At 41.5% G+C, this 26521-nt stretch overlaps 1 protein-coding gene across 3 annotated transcripts in view; it reads right to left on the minus strand.

Annotated features, from left to right (window-relative positions):
- Positions 1-12795: 12795 nt before the first annotated feature.
- The window catches only part of CREB1 (cAMP responsive element binding protein 1), a 55773-nt gene continuing 42047 nt past the window's right edge, over positions 12796-26521 (minus strand). For all 3 annotated transcript variants that reach the window (XM_050916199.1, XM_050916200.1, XM_050916201.1), the window contains 3 exons: positions 26302-26484; positions 24849-24999; positions 12796-19472 (listed from right to left, as the gene is read on the minus strand). In XM_050916199.1, coding sequence (XP_050772156.1) covers positions 19328-19472; positions 24849-24999; positions 26302-26484 — 479 coding nt within the window. In that variant the 3' untranslated portion in view covers positions 12796-19327. The remainder of the gene's footprint in view (positions 19473-24848; positions 25000-26301; positions 26485-26521) is intronic.

Here is a 26521-nt window from a genome sequence, read left to right on the forward strand (position 1 = left end):
AAACAGAATTTGATTAGAAAAAGGAAGGGGATGGGGGAGAAAATAAACAGAAAGTAAAATCAGGAAAATATGAAAATGAAGACGAGAGTAAAGGAGGAAAAATACATGTGAGAAAGCAAAAGTATTCAAATATCAAGGGGCAAGCACCAAGATCTCCAAATGTATTTGTAAAGCATAAAAAATACACAGTTTCTTATTTGAAATACTTTTGTCTATTGTACACTCAGTTTATAAAGGCCCCAGTTCACAAAAGAATTTTCAGCATGTGCTTAAGTCCCAATCAAGCCTGTGCTAAGCTGTTTTCCCTGGGTCCATTTCCACCAGCTGAACTGGGGCCATAGTTCTTATTTCTCGGCATTGAAGATTACTCAGAAGTGATCTGTTAAGAATGTTAATTTTAAGCAATGAAGGAGGACGTTACCTGAAATGCACTAGTCTGTGGATCTGTTCTTAGGAATATTTTCTTGTAATTCACAAGCCACAAGACGTCACTAAAGCTGTAGACACATCGCTCAAAGAAAACCAGCATAATGAAAACAAATATTAATTCCGGTTAGGTGATGGGAAAACTGCATCTTCAATAAAAACACCACACCTCTAAATCATAAGCCATAATTTAACAGCAAATAAAGCTCACTCTGTAAGTGAGCTTGTGGGTCAGCTGAGCAGTGTTAAGAAAACTGTAGAACATTCACATTCTCTTCCCATGTGCATGGCTAGCCTCCAGATTCTGGCTTTCAATTACCTCCCAATTAGCCTAATTTCCAGTGCTGTCTACCCTTATTCTTCTCACACCCTTGATCTGTCATCACTGTACATTTAAGGCTTGATCCTGCAAAGAGCTTTGAACTAGGCTGTCAATTAATTGCAGTTAACTCACACGATTAACTCAAAAAAATGAATTGCAATTAAAATTAATCGCAATTGCACTTTTAATTGCATTTTTAAACAATAGAATACCAATTGAAATGTGTTAAATATTTTTGGAAGTTTTTCTACATTTTCAAATATATTGATTTTATTTACAACACAGAACACAATATGTACAGTGCTCACTTACAAATATTTGCACTGCAAAAGTGATATCACCTCATACAAGTATTGTAGTACAATCTCTTTATCCCGAAAGTGCAACTTACAAATGTAGATTTTTTTTGTTCCATTACTGCACTTAAAAATAAAACAATGTAAAACTTTAGAGCCTACAAGTCCACTCAGTCCTACTTCTTGTTCAGCCAATCACTCAGACAAATATGTTTTTTTTACATCTGCAAGAGACAATGCTGTCCACTTCTTGTTTACAGTGTCACCTGAAAGTGAGAACAGGCATTCACATGACACTTTTGTAGCCAGCATTGCAAGGTGTTTATGTGCCAGATATTAAACTGATAAGAACAGATATAACTTAGATAATGTTTTCATCCCTCTTAGCCTCGTATGCCCCTTCATGCTTCAGCCACATTCCAGAGGACATGCTTCCATGCTGATGGCGCTCGTTTAAAAGAATACTTTAATTAAATTTGTGACTGAACTCCTTGGGGAAGAATTATATGTCTCCTGCTCTGTTTTACCTGCATTCTGCCATATATTTCAAGTTATAGCAGTCTTGGATAATAACCCAGCCCATGTTGTTCGTTTTAAGAACACTTTCACAGCAGATTTGACAAAACGCAAAGAAGATACCAATGTGAGATTTCTAAAGGTAGATACAGCACTCAACTCAAGGATTAAGAATCTGAAGTGCATTCCAAAATCTGATTGGGAAAGGTTGTGGAGCATGCATTCAGATCTCTTAAAAGAGCAACACCGCGATGCAGAAGCTACAGAACCCAAACCACCAAAAAAAGAAAATCAACTTTCTGCTGGTGGCCTCTGACTCAGATGATGAAAATGAACATGCGTCAGTCTGCTCTGCTTTGGTTCGTTATCTAGCAGAACCCATCATCAGCATGGATGCAAGTCCTCTGGAATGGTGATTGAAAAAGGAAGGGACATATGACTCTTCAGTACGTCTGGCATGTAAATATCTTGCGACACCAGCTACAACGGTGTCACGCAAACACCTGTTTGTAAACAAGAAGCCGGCAGCATTATCTCCTGAAAATGTAAACAAACTTGTTTGTCTGAGTGATTGGCTGAACAAGAAGTAGGACTGAGTAGATTTGTAGACTCTAAAGTTTTACATAGTTTTATTTTTGAGTGCAGTTATTTTTTTGTACATAATTCTATATACAAATGGCCATACTGGGTCAGACCCAGGGTCCATCCAGCCCAGCATCCTGTCTACTGACAGTGGCCAATACCAGGTGCCCCAGAGGGAGTGAACCTAACGGAATGATCAAGTGATTCTCTCCTGCCATCCAGCTCCACCCTCTGACAAACAGAGGCTAGGCACACCATTCCTTACCCATCCTGGCTAATAGCCATTAATGGACTTAACCTCCATGAATTTATCTAGTTCTCTTATATTTGTAAGTTGCACTTTCACGATAAAGAAATTGCACTACAGTATTTGTATTAGGTGGACTGAAAAATGCTATTTCTTTTGTTTTTTACCGTGCAAATATTTGTAATAAAAATAAATATACAGCGAGCACTGTACACTTTGTATTCTGTGTGGTAATTGAAACCAATATATCTGAAAATGTAGAAAACATCCAAAGATATTTAAATAAATGGTATTCTATTACACTTTAACAGTGCGATTAATCGTGATTATTTTTTTAAATCTCTTGCTAGCCCTACTTTGAACACTTTACTTGATCCAGTAAAACATTTAATTTTGTGCTTAATATTAAGCCTATGGGTAGCCCCATTGCAGAATACTTAGTCCTGCCTTGAGTGCAGGGGAGTGGACTAGACGACCTCTCGAGGTCCCTTCCAGTTCTATGGTTCTGTGCTTAGCGTCTTTCAGTGCTTAGTGCTGAGGGCATCTGCACCTGTATGTTGCCACTTGGAAACGACTGACACGATGTAGTAACCTTAGTGCAGCAGCAGAAGAAATGCCAGCGAGGCAGTCCCACACCCTGGAATAAACAAGTAGCCTTCATACTAGATCTTGGTGCAAAGAGGGACTTTCCAACCGGAGAACAGTTTGACACAAACTTAAAACCAAGGGGTTTGTGTCACTTCTGCTAATTATTTAACAACTTGCAGCAAAAGTTTTCCCACTTCACCCCAGCTCCTCCCAGAGCTTACACTGAAGTCGGAGGGTTGTAATGGTCCAGCTTCCCTTACCTGCTATGAGGGAACAGAAAAAGGGGCTGAATTCATATGCTCTGGGCTCCAACCCGGGAATAGGCGTCAATGGCGACCCAGACGATGGTAGGAGATTTGTGGTCATCAGCCGTAGCAGAAACGCTGATCTAGCAGAAACAAAACAAGTTACATAGAGGCTGGCAAGTGTGACGTGTGTGTCAAGAGCTACTCCACGCAGCTATCATAACCTTAGTCCCAGATTTGGACCTTAGTGTCCAAAATATGGAGGTTAGCATGAAAACCTCCAAGCTTAGTTACCAGCTTGGACCTGGTACTTGCTGCCACCACCCAAAAAATTAGAGTGTTTTGGGGCACTCTGGTCCCCCTGAAAAACCTTCCCTGGGGACCCCAAGACCCAAATCCCTTGAGTCTCACAACAAAGGGAAATAATCCTTTTTCCCTTCCCCCCTCCAGGTGCTCCTGGAGAGATACACAGACACAAGCTCTGTGAATCCAAACAGAGTGACTCCCCCTCTCCGTTCCCAGTCCTGGAAACAAAAAAGCACTTTCCTCTTCACCCAGAGGGAATGCAAAATCAGGCTAACAAATCCAACACACACAGATATCCCCTGATTTCTTCCTCCCACCAATTCCCTGGTGAGTACAGACTCAATTTCCCTGAAGTAAAGAAAAACTCCAACAGGTCTTAAAAGAAAGCTTTATATAAAAAGAAAGAAAAATACATACAAATGGTCTCTCTGTATTAAGGTGACGAAATACAGGGTCAATTGCTTAAAAGAATATTGAATAAACAGCCTTATTCAAAAAGAATACAAATCAAAGCACTCCAGCACTTATATTCATGCAAATACCAAAGAAAAGAAACCATATAACTTACTATCTGATCTCTTTGTCCTTACACTTAGAAACAGAAGATTAGAAAGCAGAACTACTTCTCCAAAGCTCAGAGAAAGCAGGCAGACAGACAAAGACTCTAGACATAAAATTCCCTCCACCCAAAGTTGAAAAAATCCGGTTTCCTGATTGGTCCTCTGGTCAGGTGCTTCAGGTGAAAGAGACATTAACCCTTAGCTATCTGTTTATGACAGCAGCTCTGTATTCATACTGGGAAAAGTGAGGTCTGTTCGCCAGGGGCCTGATTCTGTTTCCCTGCACCTCGTGTAGTTCTTCGCATTGCAAAGGGAGCATGAGGCCCCACCATTCTGATTTGGCTGTGCTGTGCACCCACTTGGCATTGGCGTTAGTGGCATTGGCGTTAGTGAGAAATGGCAAATGGGAGCGAAGGTTTATAATTATTGATGGCCAATAGAAGATGCTGCTGAACTTTACTTCGACTCCTGAGAGCATTGACTGCTCCAGGCCAACCAGCATCTGAGAATTAAAGCTACCACCCTCTCTCATTTTCTTTGTACTTACCAGAGGAAAGAGCTGAATTACCTGTCCAGGTCAGCTTAGCTGTTGCAGATCAGTATACTGCACTCCAGGACGGGTACAGATGGCTTGTTCGCTCTCCCTCAGAGCGTAGCGTGGGGCACCACTGCTTTTCAGTGCCTGTTGGAAAGCAACTGATGCAGGCCACAACTTTCCATTGTCAGCTGTGGCGCAGACGTGTGTCACTCAGTTCACCCACGATTGTGAAGTGGAGTTCAGATCAGAAACTTGCCCCAGAGGGAAGGAAGAGGCTCAAACCAGACAGGAACCTTCTGTCCGTGGTGTCAAAATATGTTTTCTGCCGATGAGAAGCAGTGGTAGCATTTGCTGTCCTCATCATCCGCATAGGCTGCACTCAATGTCTGTGTGTGTCTTTGCAACTTTGCCATCTGTTCAGGGCCGGCTCTAGCCATTTCGCCGCCCCAAGCACGGCGGCACGCCGCGGGGGCGCTCTGCTGCTCGCCGGACCCACGGCTCCGGTGGACCTCCTGCTGGCGTCCCTGCAGAGGGTTCGCTGGTCCTGTGGCTCCGGTGGACCTCCCGCAGGCGTGCCTGCGGATTCTCCACCAGAGCCGTGGGAGCAGCGGACCCTCCGCAGGCACGCCTGCAGGTGGTCCACCGGAGCCGCCTGCCGCCTTCCCGTCAACCGGCAGAGCACCCCCTGCATGCCGCCCCAAGCACGCGCTTGGCGCGCTGGGGCCTGGAGCCGGCCCTGCATCTGTTTGTTGAGTGGTGATTGTGCGTGTAGTGTAGACGTGACAAATCAATCCCCGATCACTCTCCCGTCGACCACTGAACTCCAGCAGTGCGAGAGGTGGAAGCAAAGTTGACTGGGGAGCTGCGGTTGTTGATCCTGCACTGTGAGGACGCGAAATAAGTGATTCTAAGTCGATCTAAGATACAGCTATTCTTGAAGCTGAAGTTGTGTATCTTAGATCGACCCCCCCACCCCAGTGTAGACCAGGCACTCACGCTGCTGTTGTCTCTAGTTAGAGCTTACTGCTGTTCTCTTCTGCCCCCCCGGCTGTGTGCTGCTGGCTCGCTCAGCTAACATCACTGCAGGATATTTGGGGAGCGGGGAAGAGATGTGGTTGAATTCCCTCCCTTTTAAATTGGATGTAGGAGGCAATAAGAAGGCACCCAGAACACATATCCACACAGGGATTCTTCTTTGCTCGTGGGATGAGAGTTAGTTTTAAGTGTAAAGAAATTAAAAAGGACAGTGACTGAATGAACTTCGCCATCCATAGATTAATACACAACTCATTTTGGCTACCTCTCTGCGCCCGCTTTTGTTCAAGGCTGTCATATGGTGGCCCTTCTCCTGGGGAGCCCTCCTGTGGCAGGCCATAGTACAACTAGGGCACCTGCCTCAGTGTCCCCTTTCTTCCAACGTCCCCATTAATGCCAAGCCTTTGTTTCCAGGTATAAATAGCCATCTGCAGCGTTAATTTATTACAAAATAAAGTCCCACAACCATAATCTAACCCTCCCCCGCACAGTCTAAATAGTACAGTCAATCTTTCAACTCCCAACAGGCTATCTGGCATCAGCACACTGCAGCTCTCCTGTACAGCTCCAGCATCTCACCATGCTTCACAATAGTACAGCTCCAGCATCTCTCACCGCTCGCTCCAGCTCTCAGGTACAGCTCTGATGTCACTCACCATGCCTCACCCTGTCCAGCTAGGGTGCTTCTCTGCCCACTTTCATTCTCAGGTCTGATTCTAGCTCTTGCCCAGAGACATCAGCTGTCGTACTCCTCCATCATGCCTCAACCTTCAGCTCTCCAGCTCAGGGAGCCAACAGGCATCTTCCTCCGCCACATTCAGCCCTCTCTGGCCTGGGGAAGTTTGTAGGTGACCCCGACTGCCTTTCTCCTTTTGCTTTCACCAGCCTGATCTGCCTCTGCGGCTCAATCAGGGCACTCTGACCACTCTCTTCTTTGGAGACATCCCCTCGTGTAGCTCTCAGCCCAGCTCTGCACTTCTTCTGCGCGCTGTCTCAGGAGTCTGAGTTCTGAACTCTCCTTCAGGGCATCCATCGCTGAGCATCCGGCACTCGGTCAGTGCCCTTAGGCAACTGGATGAGGAAAGCTGGGCCTGATTTCATGGAAGGGACCAGCTACCCTGTTACAGAGGACAACCACAGAGTATCAGACAGCCAAGTCTGAGATCTAGCCCTTACCTTCAGGGCCGTCCTTAGGATTTATGGGGCCCTACGTAGTATTATTAAACTGGTGCCCCTATGCCAGATGGCAGCCCAAGCTCACAGCCTGGTGGGGGAGGGGGAGGAGGGACTTGACAGCAAAGGATAATGAGATGCCTGGCCTGCCTCATGGTGGCGGAGAGTCACAGTTCCCCGCAGAGACTTCCATGCCCTCTCCCTCATGCAGAATGGACATGAAGAAAGTACCTAATTAAAAGCACTAAAATTTGGGAATAAAAAATGTCAGTCACAGGTTTTTTGATATGCCCTGAAGTTTGTCAGAGATTTATTTGCAAAAACTTCATAGTAAGGGTGAGTCAGCTGTCCTGCTGAATACAACATTACATATAATGGAATACATGATGCAGCTCTTCTCTGTTTTACATTTTCTTAATCAATATTTCTAAGCTGAATTTATATTTTAAATGTACTCAAATCTTAAGCCAGCATTCCAGATTACTACATATTTAACTCACTGAAACAAAGACATTCTTTTAAATTAATCAGAGAGGTTTAGTGTGTTCATAACAACGTTCATTGCTTTTAGAAAAAGGGAACAGTAATTTACTTTGTGTGATCATAACAAGAGACATGGTTATAAAATTTCACCAACTTAAAAAAAATATGTTTCCAAAGATTTTAGGTATAACAAGGATTTTGTCTTACTAAGGTACTGATTTTGCTGGAGGGTTCTTTTAAAACTAGTTCGTCGGATAGTCAGAAGTAAAGAAAGGGAAACTCTTTGTCCAGCTATCTGGAAGGGAAGGACTGTTGTCCCTTTAAGGGCTCTCTTCAGTGGGGAGTGGGGGGAGAGGTGGTGAAGGGATGGACAGAAAGGACACAGGAAGACTTGGAAGCACTTTTTTTTTAACTATAGTAATTAAAATGTGTATTTTAGATAAGGGAGGTCTTTTGAAGGATTTATTTAAAAAACTGTATGTCTGAAGATCCACGCATTTAAGGCTAAAGATGATTGTGCATCTAAAACTCTATGCAAGCATTTTTTAGAAATGTGATTTTATAATCTTCACCAGCTCACTAACGAAATATTTTTAAAGCAAATTTTAAACAAAGGTCCTGTAGACTGACATGTTCTGTGTAAATATTACATTAATGCACAACTGTTTTTGTCAGTAACGTCAGAAACTGACAGTATAAAAATTTATTTGGGCATAAGCTTTCGTGGACATCTGATGAAATGGGTTCTAGTTCACAAAAGCTTATGCCCAAATAATATGTTAATCTTTGAGGTGACACAAGGACTCGTCCTTGTTTTTGCTGATACAGACTAACAGGACTACCACTCTGAAACCTGTCAGTATATACCTTGGGGTTGGCAAATGCCTGTTAAATGGCTTTATTACCCCTTGAATATCTCTTTAACAGTTTCAGTGTTGTGCTAATAGGTCTGGCAGGCTGGAGGTTTTTTCACTTTTAACTACCAGATTCCCTCCCAAGGAAGACTCACCAGGCTAGAGCAGCCATCTGTGGGAGCCTGCAGGAAGGGTCAGAACAGGGATAGGAAAACAAGCAGGTGGACACTAAGACCCAGTGGTGCCCCAAATTTTCAGGTGCCCTAAGCAGCTGCCTATGTTGCCTATGCCTAAGGATGGCCCTGCTTACCTTGCTTGTCTTAGGCCAGGTCCACACTACAGCGTTAAATTGATTTAAACAGCGTTAAATCGATTTAACGCTGTAACCGTCCACACTACAAGGCACTTAAAATTGATTTTAAGGGGTCTTAAAATCGATTTCTGTACTCCAGCTAAATGAAAGGAGTAACCCTAAAATCGATATTACTAAATCGATTTAGGGTTAGTGTGGACAGATATCGAAGTTATTGGTCCTATTCTTTTACTGAGCTACCCAGAGTGCACCGCTCCGGAAATCGATGGTACCCTGGGACCATGGACGCACACCACCGAAGTAATGTGCCCTAGTGTGGACGCGTAAAATTGATTTTATAAAACCTGTTTTATAAAATCGATTTTACTAATATCGATTTAAAGCTGTAGTGTGGACGTAGGCTTAGGTAGTATCTCATTTCTTCCGACACAGAAGATGGTAACCAATTTGACTGTCAGTAGCAGTCCAAGGAAATCATTGACTGAGGTGTTTTTTAATAGACCAGAGGTTCTCAAACTTCATTGCACCACAACTCTCTTCTGACAACAAAAATTACTACATGACCCCAGGAGCAGGGGACTGAAGCCTGAGCCCCACCACCCTGGGGGAAGGGAGAAGCCGAAGTCGAAGCCCAAGGACTTCAGCCCTGGGTGGGGGGCCTCTAACATGAGCTCCACCGCACAGAGTTGAAGCCCTCCGGCTTTGGCTCCAGGCAGTGGGGCTCAGGCTTGGGCCCCAGCAAGTCTATTGCCAGCCTTGACAACCCCATTAAAACAGAGTCATGACCTACTTTGGGGTTGTGACCCCCAGTTTGATATCCGCTGTAATAGACGATTGCCCACCCATTAACAGTAAAAGGTAAGTGGGCTGTAGGAATCCACAGAGAATCTGGTGGCTTTGTTAGGGCCAGTGGCTGGAACATGTGTGCGTGACATATACATGCATTTCTGCTGAAAACCACCCTCATGAATGCAGCACCTACTTTCTTAACAGATGTGCCCCTTGGGTGTGTTCAGAGTCACAGCTGCTGACTTTAGTTACAAATAAAACCCATAGTTTTATTCTTCAGGCAAGACATGGTGGTGGATTCTGTTTGCATCATCATCCACCCACTTTGTACTGAGCTCTGCTGAGTTATTGCTGGGAATGCCCTTTTGAGGCAACAGGCTTGAGGGGTTGGGGGGGGGGGGGCAGGATTTCCACTGATGACAATTTGTCCTACACAACTATTATTTCTGAAAGCAACCTGATTTTCAGATTCCCAACTTGAACTGAACAAAAGGATTTTTTCCCCACTAAAGGGCAACATATTTGTTATGGACATCAAGACATGACAATAAGGGAACCTAACAATGCCACTTGTACAGAGTGGCTGTTAAGAATAAAACTGCTTTTTACCATTTGGATGGATCCTGGCAACCATGCATCCAGGGGAGCTGAATGGCAGTTTCATCAGTTGTGAAGGGGACCTGCTTTTGCTTTTAAATTAAGTTGCACTGTTGAGCTAGCAAGAGCAAAAGAGAACACGGGTGCCATCCAAGTCTCCCCAGGTAGAAGCGTTAATAGTATTTTGGCCCCATCCAGACCTGTGAGAAAACTGGTGGACAAAAAGAAAATGCAAAGTAAAAGAATCAGTTGAAAAGAAAAGTGTTTAAAAAAGTAACAAAGGTGAAAGATTCAAGTTAATGCAGAGTAAAGAAGACGTAAAAGAAAAAGGCAATTCAGTCAATGTAGCAGTTAACTTTTAAGTGTTATGAGCATAGCAGATGGTTAAAAAAAGAGACAGTTAATTCTATTTAAAGAGCTATCATGTTTAGAAATTAAAAACAATAAAAAAACTCCCCCAAATGTTTAGCCAATAGATCCAAAGGGAACTAAAGGGAAGGTGGACAAGTATGGTTTTGATTTTCATTAAATACAAAAATATTAAGCCCTGCAAGGGCTTTGAGAAGGGACCTCAGGATTCTACACATCCTATATGAGATTAATAAAATCTGGTATCTAGGACAAGTGACTCAGATTGGTATTAGATTATTAATATATCCCAATTAGTCATTTTAGCAATACCATTGACCACGTGTTTTATAAAGTAATCAGATTTCATTGACAAATTTTATATTGCTGCTTTCCCCTCTAGCACTGCAGAAGTCAATATGGATGTCTTTTGGGTACACTTGTCTGGGCATGCACTAGCATTCTAATAGAATGGATGACAGCAGGAAAATACAGTTACATAATCCCAGCTGAACTCACCTTTGGTTTCTCCTTTGTGTGTTTAGGGCACAGACTTGGATTTCAGGATGAATTTTTTTTTATCTGTGCAAGACTCCCATGCGTGTCACTGTAGGAGTCCTGTTGAAGTCAATGGGAGTTTTACGTTGCACTGGGACTCTATTGTAACTCTCCCACTGATGGGGTAATGAATTTTAAAAAGACAAATATTCCATTAGGAAATTCCTGGTCAGTTAAAACCATAGGATCCAAGCCAGGGAGGTTGTCGGGACATTGACCAGGATTCATTGCTATGAAGCCTTGGGGCTGCTACTGAAATCTTCCAGCATGACATTTAATAAAGGAGTGAACTTGTTTGAAATGTCATTAAGAATATGCTTTAAAAATATTTACATCATAAGGACCAAATCCTATTCCCTGCTACATCCAGGCAGCTGTTTTCAATAAGGTGGTGTGGCTAAAACTGAGGGCAGAATTTGGCCTTAATATAGGAAAAAACTGCATCTTGTGCAAGTATTTTTCGGTCAGGACAAAAGACCCATTCTGCTCAGGAAAGCAGGGAAGCAAAGCCATGTAACACAGATGCAAATTTTAATATTTTTGCCAGCAAAAGCTATGTAACTGTAGTAGCATTTCTGTAGCATGTGAAACAAAGTTACCATCATGCTGCCTAGCAGTTACCACCACTACCTGAATATGATATAGTGTTACCTGACTTCCTTCACAATGAAATTCGAGCCAAGTTTTACTTTAGTACTCCTGGGGTTTAAGCCCTGCTGTCACCCTCTCATAGATGGGATGGTGGATTTTCAAAGGAAAAATGTTCCATTAAGAAATTATGTGGTCACTGAAAACCAGCCATGGAAAGGGGATGGAGGACTTCACTGCACTCCGCTGACCTTAATGGAGAGGCATCTCTTACAGCAGTGCTGAATTTGGTCCACTGGCTTTTACCCTCACTGTTTGACCTAATCTGTAGATTACCTAACTCCAGGAGCCGTGCCAGGGTTTTTGGAGCCCTAGGTGGGGGTCCTTCTGCGCTCCCGGTCAGCAGCAGCAATTCTGCGGCGGGCGAGGTCCTTCCACGCTCCTGGTCTTCGGGGCACTTTGGCAGCGGGTCCCGGAGCAAGTGAAGGACCCGCCGCAGAATTGCCGCCAAAGACCCGGAGCACGGAAGGACCCCTCGCCTCCAAATTGCCGCTGAGAGCCACAAAATACCGCCCCCGCAAATCCTGGCGCCCTAGGCGACCACCTGGGTCACCTAAATGGACGCGCCGGCCCTACCTAACCCAGTCCTGATCTCTGCATGATCACAGTGCTTCCCTGTATTTTGTTCTGTCCCACATTATTACTTTGCAGTATTTTAGCCATGATAGTCCCAGGATATTAGAAAGACAAGGTGGGTGAGGGGTAATATCTGTTATTGGACCAACCTCTGTTGATGAAGGAAACAAGCTTTTGAGCTTACACAGAGCTGTTCTTCAGCTCAAAAGCTTGTCTCTCTCACCAACAGAAGCTGGTCCAATAAAAGATTTTACCTCAGCCACCTTGTCTCTCTATTATTACTTTGGATAGTACTAGATTAAAACAATACTATAGGTTTTACATTGAAAGGCAAAGCATTTAAACCCGATAAAAGGAAAAACCTTTTCCATACAACACACAGTTATCCCATAAAACTCCCTGCCACTATGACGGTAGGTTTCAAAAAAAAGGATTAGACCTTTAGAAAGAGAGAAAATAGCAGAGGATTAAAAATAATAAAAAAGCTCAGGTTTTTTTGGAAGGAATATTAAACCTTGTGCTTCAGGATAGAAACCAATCTTTAATTAACTTAAACTAATTAATTAAGCAAGGAAGAAACTTTCCCTATGGGCAGGTTATCCCATAACAGCCTACAGCAGGATTTCTTGCATCTCCCTCTGAAACGGCTAGTACTGGCTACTCAGAGAGAGAGGATACAGGATTAGATGAACCATTGTTCTGATCAAATATGGTTACGTTCTTACCTAACTGCTTTGTAGCTGCTGCTTGCAAAACAGTCTAAATGGAACCTTCTCCTCAAAGAAGAGACTTGGAGAGTTTTTAAAAGCATGTTTATGTGACTGCACATCAATGTTTGTGTAAAAAGGGATTTATGACAGTTTATACCACAAAGATTACAGTAAGAAAAAGCACTTCTTTATGACAATAATTCACAAATTCACAAGGATCACTTTAATATACAAAGCAATTACTAGCATTCTGAAACACAAAGCAGCTAATATGTACATAGTGTTAATAAAATGCATTATAACTCAGTACAATTTTTTTTTAAACACAGATAAAGCACAAAAAGATTAAGTAAAAAAAAATTAAAGCAGGGATGTTTCTAGAATGTAGGGAATTGTAATAGGAACTTATTTCCCGCATCAAGGTTTCTTTGTTTAGTAATTTAACTCCCACAGAAATGCTGGAGTTAAGGCTGAAATACCCTGTTTTGTGCTGATAGTTTTGGGTAAAGGATCAGAAATGGGGTGAGGTGAGCTTCACCCTCGCCATCTTAAATTAAAAAAATAACAACAATAGTTAATAATAATCCTTGCTCTAGAAACCTCCCTGAAAAACATTGTTCTAAAAACATTTCAAATTACAAATCTGGCCTAGAAATGATTTATTTTTGACATGAACAACTGATATGTGGACTAGTCTGTGCGGGATGTGTGGGAACAGTTGCTAGTTCCCACCTCTCTCTGCCCCTTCCCTTCCTCACCACAGAAAGTCCACACGAGCAGTAGAGTGTTAAATTTCATACAAATTTGCAGTTCTATAATTTTTTTTCTTTTTAAATATAAATAATTTCATTACACACACAATGGAGTGGCACCTGGATAAGATACAACTTGGGTAGAGCATCCTGCTGTCGCCGATTCTTAACTTTAACCATTTGCAGATGGCCAATGGGCACAAGACCCTTTTCTTGTTGGTTCCCCACTTCGTGTTATCCCAGATTTCCCCTTACTTCATAGAGATGCTGCCTAAGGCTGAGACTCAACTAATGGATTTTGATAACAGTATGCTTCCAAGTCACAAGTACAGCAAACGGTCAGCTTATGTTAAAAGTGCTAACCTTGGATCATTAGCCCCCTTCCCCCACCCTCTCCCTTGCCCAATGTATGTCTCCTGAGGACAGTAAACTTTCCCTATTTCTTGCTGGTGAGAACGAGATCTAAAATTACCATCTTATATAGCGAGCCAAAAAGTGCAGCTGGGACCTGAACTTGCAGTACCAGAATGTAGACAGGTCAAGGTCTTTAATTTGTGCTAGGCAAATTTGCCTGTTCAATTCTCTTCACAGGCTATGATTTAAATACACTTACAAAAAACACTGCAAGCTGAAAAACCTGAAACACAAACCCTTTTTGCAAACTGAATCTGGTCCCTCTTCCCTAAAGATACAGAAATATTCAAGCTACATCCATCAACAGAGCTGAACCTACCATGAGCAAATGCCAGCTGGAACTTCAGGACCCTGTCTGTATATCACGTTGAATCCTTCAAAACTAGCTCAGCTTTATGATATGTACAGGTCCCTCTCGGATCAGTATCTTTTATAACTAGCAAATTCAGAAGATCAAGAAACCACTCCTTAGTCACAGTCCACACAAACCGTGAATGTACAGGACATTTGAAAAGCTCACAGTACAAGGATCCAGGGTATAGCTAAGTCATTAATTCCCCTCATTGCCACTGCAAAAGAGAGTTAGCTGTGCTTTTTTTTTTTTTAAAGCTGAATGGGCATGTTATCATTAGATGCACCTCCATTTCCTGGTACGTAGAATCTGTAAATCCTTTCGCATTTGTTTTCTTGGGATGCAGCTCCGGAAATGTGCAGCTATATCTCAAACGGGGGACAGGGGACTAACGTGACTGAAAAGGTTTCAGTTTCCCTTCCAAATTAATTCCCCTTTCTCACTTGAGTTCTTTGAACTAGTTCTGTTTTGTCTAAAAATAATTTAACATTCGTCCTGTACGTGTTCCTAAGAGACAGAATGAGATTCTTACACGACACCCTGGTATCTAGCCTTTTGGTACTGCCAGTTCAGATCCCCTGCCATTTTGAAGTAGCCCCTGCTGAAAGTCAGGTGCTAAGAGGCTTCATGCTGAAAGCTCTTCATGAAAGAGTCAACAGAACTGTGGAGAGGAGTGAGAGTCACGAACAGGTAGTAGGTCTGTAATAACCATGTCAGGGAGCTTTTCAAGCAAAGCCAATATCCAATTGCTCTAAGGTATTTTTCTTTTTGTCAAAGTGCACATTTTATCAAACATTTACAAAGCATATCACATAACAAAAATAAATATACAACCTTTCCTTTAGGTCACTGGCGAATGGTCTGTCACTAACTCTGTTCTCAGGGCAAAAAATGGCAATATGAAAAGGATCTCAGAAACGCAGATAAACCCTCCTATAACTGCCACAGGTTTGTGACCACTGATAATGAACTTACTTTAGAGTGTAGACTTGTTGCTGCTTTAACCTGCAAAAAGCATCGGCTGTCTGTTTTAAAAATAAGCAGAGATCAGTTTTAATTAACAGGTGACTGCCTGCAGCTGCTGTCTACTGGAAGCCCAGATTAAAAAACGGTAGTACAAATTTAGATCAGAAATGTTACGCATAGGGTGGTTTGTCCTTGTTAAATTAACCTTTATTTTTTCCTGAGTCTTTGTATGGTTCCAAACACCCCACCACCTTTCTGGTCAGTGTTTAGTACCAGACAAGCCAGTAGGTCTGAGACACAAAGACAAACCATAGAACAACCAAAAGCCTACAGGTGACTTTGTCCTGAAGAGCATGACTGGCTAGAATTGTGCTTTCAGATACTAGCAATGCTGCTGGCAACTATCCAAATCTGGTGAAATCGTTGGTCAAATAAAAATGCATAGTCCCTACACCACGAGATAAAAAAAAAAAGTCTTACCAGTGGTTTTCTTAGTAAAACCCCTTCCAATAATTTTTGCCTTTGTTATATAGCTGCCAAAGACACAAAGCACAAAAGTGAACAATTTTGAGGGAGGAGGGAGTTTTTAAACAATTGTTTACATTATTTCAAAATCTCCATCTAAGAAAAACACAATAGCCTTGAAGGATGAAATAAAATCCTTTAAAATGGGTAACTCAACAACAGCACAAAAAAAAAAAATAATCAATAAGCGCCTGAATAATGCAGCCCAAACCTACTGAAAATGTAAGCGTGCGCACACTCACACACACACACAAAAGTAAAAATTGTCTGACCTCAATATACTATAATACTCAGCATTCCTGACTTAAAAGCTCTCAGAGCTGTAGATTATATACTGTGTGTGTGTGTGTATATATATATATATATATTTTACATATTATACATATGTATTTTTTCCAAGAATATCTAAATTAAGAGAGCACCTCTGACAATATCTTAACTGCCTGCTTGGTGCCTTTGTTATGAAAAATAATGACATTACAAAAATTATATTTGAAATCAATTCTTGTTTATTATGAACATAATGGATCTAGCCCTTTCTAACCCTCTCTTCAGTTAAACCAGGTTATCAACGCTTGAAAACTCACAACCGTAAGATAGAAAACAAGCCTCCCATTTAGTCTCAGCAGAAATTCTGATCTACAGCAAAATGGCCCTAATTTATAAAAGCTAACTACCCCCAACACCTTGCTGTTTGTTACTGGATTCCTGCATTGTCTTTTTCTTTCCCTTTTTGGCCAATGTGAATAGTAAAGCATATACACTGGTAAACTCAGCCAGCCCTGTACTTAGTCTAATATGATAATTTTTATTCTTGGCTTGTTTAATTTCCATTGAAGAAATCCAAGTCTCCAAATCCTCAATGCTGCATGTACAAAAATAAAGATTCTTGTAGATCTTTGGGTAGTTTAGAAGGCTTAGTTTTTTTGTGTGCACGACCTTAATGCTGATGAGGGTCTGGATTGTTAACCCTGAAGATTCTAGCCACAGGACATGTAGACCATGGACATTAGCAATGCAAGCTTTCCCACACTGCACAGTCAATATGTTTCCATATGTCCTGGAAGTCACACCTCTGGGGCTAACAGTTCAGTCTCCACAGCCTATTCAGTTCTTGGTCTCTCTCTGCTGAGAGACTATTAACAAAGGTGCTAATTAGTGCCAGTTATCTAAAAGGAACAGATCTGAGATCATCAACTAATTTCATGTGGGTTCACCACAAAACCCAAGTTTTTGAAAATAGATGGTTCTGTAGTGGGAAAAACCCTGCTTCAGGTAGAGTATTAAAAAGCTGTTTTAATTCTCAGAGCTGGAGTTATTACATATAATTGTTTAAATGAGGCAATCAGTAGTCCATGCCTGCAATATCATCAGGGCTTCTGCTTCTAGCACTAATTCTGAGACAATACCATGCATTTATAGTAAGCTCTTTGTCTAGAGTGGGGGCACAAATTCACTCCAATATATGTGTATTCTCCATCTTTAAGAATCTGCCAATTTTAATAAAAGCACATTTGAGAATTTGGGGGCTTTCCTTAAGTTTGCATCACTAAACTCATAAAGTGACCTCTAAATTTAAAAAAAATAAAAAAATAAAAAAAGGAAAATCAATCCTCTACCGCAGATAAAAATAGGCCATGTATAAAAACTACTTGACAATCCTAGATTTGAAAACTTATCCTTTCATAATCCTGATACTCATGTTCCAGTTTTGTTTAATTTGACATACAAACAAAACTTGAGCTGAAGTTATCTCTGCCCCAAGATTAAACAATAATGCTACAAGTTTAACCATGCTCTTTCTTAAACCTCTTGGAAACCGAATGCCCTCTCAAATAAGAAAGCCAGAACTTTTAATACTGCTAACAGCTGTTTGAGTCAATTGGTTACAGTCCTCTCAGTGTCTTTTATTCTAATGCCATCTTGGCTGTCTCACCATTTAAAAGGATCTTAAATTTGAAATTTTACCTTAAACAGATTGAGTGAACAGGAGAAAATATTAGCTAATACTTAGATGGCCTAGGTATTAGTACAGACCACAGTCTTGTGTGTATGTCTATATACACAAAGCTTGAAATAATAACCAGGACCTGAGATCCAGAGCAAACTTATTTCATCAAATGACCAAGTTAAAACATCACAGTCTGGCTTTAAAGGGCCAATACACAAACTAAGCATGATTTTTTTTTCATACACAATGGAAATCCTAACGTTGAGTACAGAGCTCACTGTTTTTAACATGATACATCTACTGTTTCTTGCCATGTATTTCTGGAAAAAATAGCTATCCCCTCAGTGCATACTCAAGGGCCCGATCCTGCAAACGTCTGACACATGTGAGCAACTTTACTCAATAAGTAAAGTGTTTGCTGGATCTGGCCCTTTACATTAAAACCATCCACTGAATAAGTTATGTACATTTATGGTTAGGATGGGCAGGTTTATAGTCAATATTTTCCCCAAACACAGTTCTCGCCCTAAAAGTGGGATTCAGTAGGGAATATTTAGTCACATTTGTAGTCCTCATATTTGAAGTTGTCTTACAAAGATGAATTTAAGTAGAGAGAGAGGCCTCAGGGTTTGAAAAAGAGTTTAGCAAACCAGTGTTCAACATAAAAGTAATGCAGATAACCTACTTGTTTGAGTAGAACTGAGACATTCAGAGGAATTCCATGTTCATCAATGAATTTACACATGGAATTGGTGAAATAGCTGTCTTGGATAAAAACAGGTAGGGCTTTAAGCATTACTCTTGTTTACTATGTAACTGTCTTCTAAACAAAAGCTGTTCACTATTGTACCTGTGGGTACTTTGAGTTCATTTCCCATCCAATATCCCGATGTTTCACTCAGTTGGTGATTTCTTTTAGTGTATTCAAAATATTGAACACACAGACACACACACATACACCTACTGCAAGAAGCAACAACTGACAAATAAAGGAAATGGTTTCTGAGGTATGGAGAAGCTTTTATCAATCTAGAAGGCAGAAAGATTACAGATGACACACCAAAAAGCCTCCTGGGCTAATTTAATAATTTTCTCTCCATACTAAGAATCTGTATATGGAGCTCCCTTCATTTGGCATGTCACTCAGCCATATATTTGAATTGTTTATAATGAATATGTATCAATTTGGCAACTATTGCTTCTTCATCGCGCCATACCTACTTTTATATATATGTGGTCCACAAAGTACTTCAGGCCAAGAGGATGGGGGTGATTCTGTCCCCAAGGCAATCAAAAGAGGTCAGCATAAACTCTTGAAATCATACAAAAGAGCCCCCCTCCCCAAGTCTTCACAAATGAACATTATTACTCCTTGAAAATGCTGGGGGGCACAAGAAAGAAGTCTTTTCTTCTTCTTTTTCACGCTCAGGATAGTTGTGATGAAAATAATCTCTTGGGAGGAGAAGTGGAGGCAAGTGTTTAAACATTCACAGTTTAATGCAAAGCACAGACGAATTAAATTCTGTAGTTGCTTTCAGGCAGTTTCGCGCATAGAAAAAAAAGAAATGTTTAGAAAATAAAAAGTTTATTTTGTCTTTCTGGTTGTGGGCAAACCCAGTCTCTATCCCACCTTGACAAGTGAAAATGGGATCCAAAATTAATCTGATTTGTGGCAGTAAAGGTCCTTAAGTGCTTTCAGCTCCTCAATCAGTGTTTTGTTTTGGTTTTCAAGCACAGCCACTCGGTTTTCTAGACATTTCACATATTCTTTCTTCTTCCTGCGACACTCACGCGCTGCCTCCCTGTAAAGCAAAAAAGGCCATTCAAACCCAGAAAATTTGAGACCAGGAGCTGCTTTCGAGCTTGATTGTTCAGATCAAACTGTCAAAACAGTATCAGTGTTTTCAGAACCTGGCTGTAGAATTAGAGGTATTTGTAATTCAGGAAGAAATTAAGTATATAATGATTTACATCTCAAATCCACAAGGATCACTCCAATATATAAGTAGCAGCAAATAAACACTAACAAAATTCTGCGTGGTTTAGAACTTAACTCTGAATGGTATCGTAACTATGGTGGCCTTTGTGTTGAGTGCATCACTTTGCTATCACTTCACCGGGTTCTATAATAAGGATTCAGATGAGTAAAAAACCTGCATAAGAGCAATGTTCATCTTACTAGTAAACTCATCCATTTGCTATGGCACAACTGAATAATGACCGCAGTGATAAACAAATGTTTAGTTTTGTTTACCCAATGCAACTTAAGGCACTCATGTATTTGCCCTCTACCTGTACCAAACCTTGTTAACAATGCCCTCATTTTACTGATACCGTACATACTGTTTACTGATACTATACACTTAATATTACAGCATTTCATTCTTAGCAACCTCTGAAGAAGCTGGCCAGCCAGGCTGATTCTGCTGAACAGATCAATGATACTATATTGACGTGACATTTAAGATCCCGAAGAAAAGAAAACACTGAACCAACGGCTGCATCAGCATTTCAATTCAACTCAAATCTCACCAGTGTCTATTGTATCAATAATACAAGGACCAAGAAGTGTTGAAGTAAGCTTCAACACAGTAAGCCGCAGGGCTGCTTTGTAAACGCTGGCGCTGGAGCCCCCTAACTCAGATATCAGCCCTCTAAGCACAGTGCTGGTACCAGAATGCTAAGAGCATCAGTGAAAAATACCTCAACAGTGCCAAACTAAGTGCTAACCATCCTTGAAGCAAAAGCTTTACTAGTTCCTAATTTATGAGCACCAAAGTGCAAAGGAAAAACAGGTGTCAAAAAGCCACAATATTGCACTGAAGCAATCAGAGGCAAGAACTTCCAAAATGAATAAATGTGTATCAGACCTGACTGGAAGGCTGGATAAAAGATCTGTAAAGGATACGTAGCAAGGGGGCAGTGGGATCTGGTAAAAAGCTGTAGCAACCAGGACATTTGGAAGGCAATATTTACATGCAACAAAGAGTGGGTGTGACAGCCAGTCTCTGCCCTGGGTGTGCTCCCTCTTTGAAAGGGAATTCTGGAGTCACCCACCAGCTGGGGGATCTCTGACAGCATGGCTGTGATGATCTGGATCACTCTGCACAAGGCCTGGATCTTCTGGTGATCCCTTGAGAGGGCGGAGTTGGGGCATGATCCCTATTTCTGTAATACCTTTCATTCAAAAGATCTCACACCACCCCTGTCGGGTTCATAAATAAGCTCATACTCATTTTACAGATAAGGAAACTGGGGACCAGAAGGGTTAAAACTAGTCACCAAAGGTCACAAAGGGCTTGATTTATTTCCCATTAAGATCAATGGAAAAACCCCACTGACATAAATGAGTGATGGGACAGGTCTAAAATCACGCAGTGGCAAAGCCAGGAAAAGAACCCAAATCCCCTACTCTACTCACATGTCATCTGGATGCTACATAAGACTTCTGTGTAACTGCCATAAAATCAATTCATGACTGTGACCAGGACCTCCTGATGCCAACTAGCAGAGCGAGCACACAGAGGTGCATATGGGATAGCTAAAGCTAAGATTTTGTCATGGTTATTTTTAGTAAAAGTCATAGACAGGTCATGGTCAATAAAAAGAAATTCACAGAAGCCGTGACCTGTCTGTGATTTTGCTGCTGCAGCTCCACATTTTCCCCCTCTGCTCACAGCAGCTTGAAGCTGCAGCATGACCATATTTCCCAAGGAGAAAATGGGACACCCCCAGCCGTTCGCCCGAGGTGCCTCTGCCCCCGGTGCAGCTGTCACTCATTGCTGGAATCCTGCAGGGGTCCCGCTGGCTGCCAGCTCCAGTCCCACGCAGAAAATGTTACGGAGGTCTCTGGAAGTCACGGATCCCATGACCTCTGTGACATAAACATAGCCTTAGTTATAGGGATTCCCTGGGTCTGATATTTACATTCTAGTTCTCCAAAGAGCGTCATGTAGTTTCTACTGAACGGCAATGCCTGTGTCACAGCAGCCATCATAATCTTTGTGAAATGTATGCACAGATAGGTAGGAGATATATATATATATATATATATATATATATATATATATATATATATATATAAAATTATGTTAAGGTCTTATAGTTAAAGGTAGGTCACCAAGACGTAGCATGCCTGAAATCAAATTACACCAGAAAGGAGGTGGGAGACACTTATCCTAACAGACCATTGTATACTGTGTGTCCAACAATGGAAGTCGATTTGCATACTGAGTCAAAGGCTTATGAAGAAATTGTGGGGACTTTACTAGAAGAAATTAACAGGAAGAGGTGAACAGCAGGGGAGAGAGAACACTGTTTGCAGGTAAAGAACATAAGACAGGGCTAATATATCTAGGAGTACAGAAAGTCGCCCTGACATCCTTCATGTGTGGGAGACAAGCTGTCAGCAGGCTTGGTCATGAAAAGAAAGTCTCAGCTATCCTGGTTGAAAAACACTTGTGAGCAGGATTTTGAGATAAGCAGTACCTCAACAGACAAAGGGGTATCATGTTAGCTGAGTTTTGGATCTACAATGCATGTTATGATTTTGTTTTCTATGAAACCCTTTGTTTCCATTAATCCTACTTGCTTCTTCTCGAATCTCTATTCTGTGTTAAATAAGCATATTCTAAGGTGTAACTAGTAAACTGTGGGATTTGGTTACTATGGGATCTGGTAATTCTGAGTGTCCAGTGATTAAGGGGCTGGATGCCACAGGGAGATGCTTAGAGGACTTTTGTTTGGAGCATACCTATTGCTAGCCTAAATGAGGGACAGGGGTGCCTGTGTGGGCTGAGAGGGGAGTGCTTGTGTTTCCTGTGTCTGGAAAAATCAGGGAGCTGGCCCTGGGCAGATACAGGCAAGGCTTCCTCATGCTAAGAGCAGGTGGTAGGGAGGTGCCTCACAATGGTGACCCCTGAGAAGCATCACAATGATCCTATGCAGAAATACCTACGTAGGGACCAGAAAACTTCATGAGGGAATTTCTTCTATCATTGAGAGCTGGGAGAAGAGCATTCTTACACATTCCCTTGCAGAAGAAATGTGAAGTATTATTAGGGATGCGTTTGCTACTACTTCAGGGTTAAGGTGCATTCTGAAATTGGCTTAAAAACAGGACAAATTCCTGTTTTTCTCTACATAAAGGTGGCTCTTTGATCTGAAATTTCAGGCTTGATACCCTGCTATGCAGTTTTTAATTTCTTTTCATACATTTTTAATATGAATTGTCTGAAATGGGCCGTGTGGCTGAAATTTGTCCATGGTGGTCTGTTTTTGTTATTTTAAAAACAAATCTTGTCTATCCAGCCCAAAATTAATTTTTGAGAGATTAATCTTGATTGGATCTGGGGTGATGGGCGGATTTTAAGAATATACATATTTAGGGTCATTGTCAGCCATTATTTGTCATAACTGAAAGATCCTTTTAAGAACAGGAAATTTACAATTTGCAAAATCACATTTATTACAATACCGTCTATAAATATTTTATGTAATGCTTCAGCATATATTGTCTTCCCATCTATCTCAGGCATTAGATCATTTTTCCCTCCTTCTCTGATGTATCTCCGCTTTTGAAACACCTATTAGTTAGGCAGGTTAAATAGGCAATGTGACTCCTGCAGAAGACACCAATATCACATGGGTAGGGTTGATTTCCCATGTTTTCCTGATATTCTCCAAACTGCAAAGCTTTGTTTGATTGTGGGTAGGATTCTTACGGGACCTCAGAATTTTAACTATGTTTCCTCAAATAGAAGAGGCTCTAGAGGGTAAACAGTTACACCAACTAATATCTGAAACTTGTATTGAAAGAGGAGAAGTGACTTTTGAAAAGGTGAATTCTGCAATTCAGCACTAGTTATTTCTTCATTCGTACTATTCAAACAATGCCTAACACTCTGTTCATGTGACGTCCCCTCACAGTGTATCCACGGCTTACCAATAAACAGAAGATAAATTCCCCTACATAACACAGTCGGCTTTTGGAATAACAGGTCAGTCAATCAGACCCTTCACAACCCCCAGGATTTCTTTCCCAACACAGACGGCAGATATCATTGCCATTTTCTTGGGTTATACTGTTTTATGCTGAGCTGTCAAACACATGGCCTGTTCTGCAGCTCAGATAGGTCAAGGAGGGCCCAAATGTGAGGAGCTGAAGCGGGAGCTCAAGCTTGTTGGGACAGAATCAGTTAAACCCCTTTCTCCTTCTCCTGCTCCCAGCCAGCCACTTTCACCTTTACAACATCTGGACTTGAGCAGGCCCCTTCCCAGCCTCTCTCTGACCCCATGCTACTTATATATGGCAATATACCTATCTCATAGAATGGAAAGGGGCCCTAAAAGGTTGTTGAGTCCAGCCCCCTGCCTTCACTAGCAGGACCAAGTACTGATTTTTGCCCCAGATCCCTACATGGCCCCCTCAAGGACTGAACTCACAACCCTGGGTTTCGTAGGCTAATACTCAAACCACTGAGCTGTCCGTTCCCCCACCCTTCTTCCCCACAGTGTAACAGGCTTGGGGTAGTGGCTGTTTCTCTCCTGCCTCACCAGTTCCTGCTTCTCCAAACATCCCCACCCCATAGTGTAGTTTCTTTTTCTCGCTCCCTAACCCTATCTGCTGCCACTGCTGAGTCCTGAGAGTCCAGGCTCAGAGGAGCAGCTGCTTCTCTGCTCCTCCCCTTGGTTCCTGCTGAATCCAGAGAATAGAACCCATGGGGCAAGTGCCCAAAGGGGATGGGTGAGATGAGAGAGAGAATTCACCGAAGTGGGAGGTGGGCACAGGGACTAGTAATAAGGGGAACGCACAGAAGGCTAAGTTAAAGAACAGAGGAAAGGAGATTGCATAAATGCATTTACTTAACAGATGCTAGTTGAAAGGGTAACTTAGCCCTTGCAGAATGCACTGACAGCCAAGTCTTATGGTTTCATAGCCACAATATACTGAGTTACCAGATGTTGTTTGTCTTAGCTGACATCTTTAAAGAATCTGACCTTCTTCAGATAGTGTTTCATAAAGGGGATGAGAAAGGCCAGGAATCTATTTGCATAAACAACTACACACACACACTTCTCTAGACCTGTTAGAAATACAACGTGTATACTGCAAGAGTTAAACACTCATTACTCTAATTCTATGCACAACTAAAGCAAAATTAACACTACGCACATACCTGTTCTTCATTAGACGCACTTCTCTCTTTCGTGCAGCTTCCTCTGCTGGCTGGGTAGGAAGTGCTGGGGAGGAGGCCATGACCACGCCAGGTGCAATGGTGCTGGTGGGTGCTGTGCGAATCTGGTAGGTCTGCACATCTCCTGAGGCAGCTGAAAGTGAAGTATAGTGTTAGGTTACACAGCACTACGAGAATCCTGTTAAAACACTCTGTGAATAACATCTAGTCACCAAACTAAACATAACCAGATAAAACAAGGTGATGACTCTAGGCTACAATATAGGAGGGATTAGCATTATCTGGGTTATCAATGGTAGTTCATTCCTAGTTTAGTATATTTATGGTTGCAATCATTCTTGCTGAAGAGGGCTTAACTTGTGTCTGATGACTAGGTTTATCTGCAGCTGCTAGTCCTACTGTACATTTTTCTTCCACTGGATTTCTGACGGTTCTATTTTGTGAACAGGCTAAGCAACCATAAATCTAGCAAGGTAAGCAGGAAATAGCTTTTAGGATCTTCCTAGGCAAACAGTACTTTTTAGATGAACTCTAAATGACTAACTGCAGATGCGAACTGGTAATTGCATGTGTAAGTATCTGAGGGTTTTGTGCAGATAATCAGGATTTGTATCCATAGCAGGCATATGTGCAATTTAGACACTAATTGTTGAAACACAGCCCATAGCACAATACTATTTCTTTAGTATGATCAGCTTTTATTTACTTGGGAGTCTATTGCATTTTCACTCTTACTTGAAAAAATGTCTTTTTAAAAAAATATACATGACAGAAGATCAACAAGACATATTTTCCTCATACATATACATTAACCTTAAAGTACTAATATTCATCAAGGCTTGAAAGTCTCTTCCTTGAATGATTTGAACAGAGTCAGAGCAAAATCAGAAGCATCTTTTTTCAACAATGTCTGTTTTATACTGCCAGAAAGAGCATTAAAAAGGAACAGTGATTTCTAACTGGAGAGGGCAGTAAATTACTAGTAAAGGAAAATTCCCCTGTGGAAAGAACACTGTGAACAGATCTCTGTCCAAAGAACAGGAAAACATTCCTAAAACTTTACTTCTAATTTATCATCATTGCAGATAACCACTTGACAGAAATTAGGAACTCTCAAGAAATTTGTGTCACAGGTTTTGGGGAACAGATAGCAAATAATCTCTTGAAAGAGCTGAAGGAAATATGGTATGGACAAAGCAAAAGTGAACTAACTTTCAGGAACCGAAATAAAAGCATTTTCTATTTCCAAAAATATCTTAAGTTTGTTCTGAGTGACAGAATATGTGACATGTTTTTTTCTGGAATTTATTTTATCTGTTTTAGAATTTGATCTGTGCCAAAACTGTTAATTCCTTTTTCTCACATTTTTGAGGGAATTATTTTGGGCAAGTTAAATTCCCCTAGGACTAAACATAAAATGATGGGTTATTCTTACCCTGTACAACAACTTGGTTACTCGGTACAAGAATCTGTTGTCCATCAGTGGTCTGTGCATATTGTAAAATGGTGGTGCCAGGCTGGGTTGCAGCTGCGTTCGTCATGGTCAACGTCTGGAGGCCCTGTACTCCATCTGTGCCATTGTTAGCCAGCTGTATTGCTCCTCCTTGGGTGATAGCAACTGAAAACAAATACATTTGATACAATAGTTAAACGAT

This window comes from Gopherus flavomarginatus, chromosome 10 (assembly GCF_025201925.1).
Source record: "Gopherus flavomarginatus isolate rGopFla2 chromosome 10, rGopFla2.mat.asm, whole genome shotgun sequence".
Lineage (NCBI taxonomy): Eukaryota > Metazoa > Chordata > Testudines > Testudinidae > Gopherus > Gopherus flavomarginatus.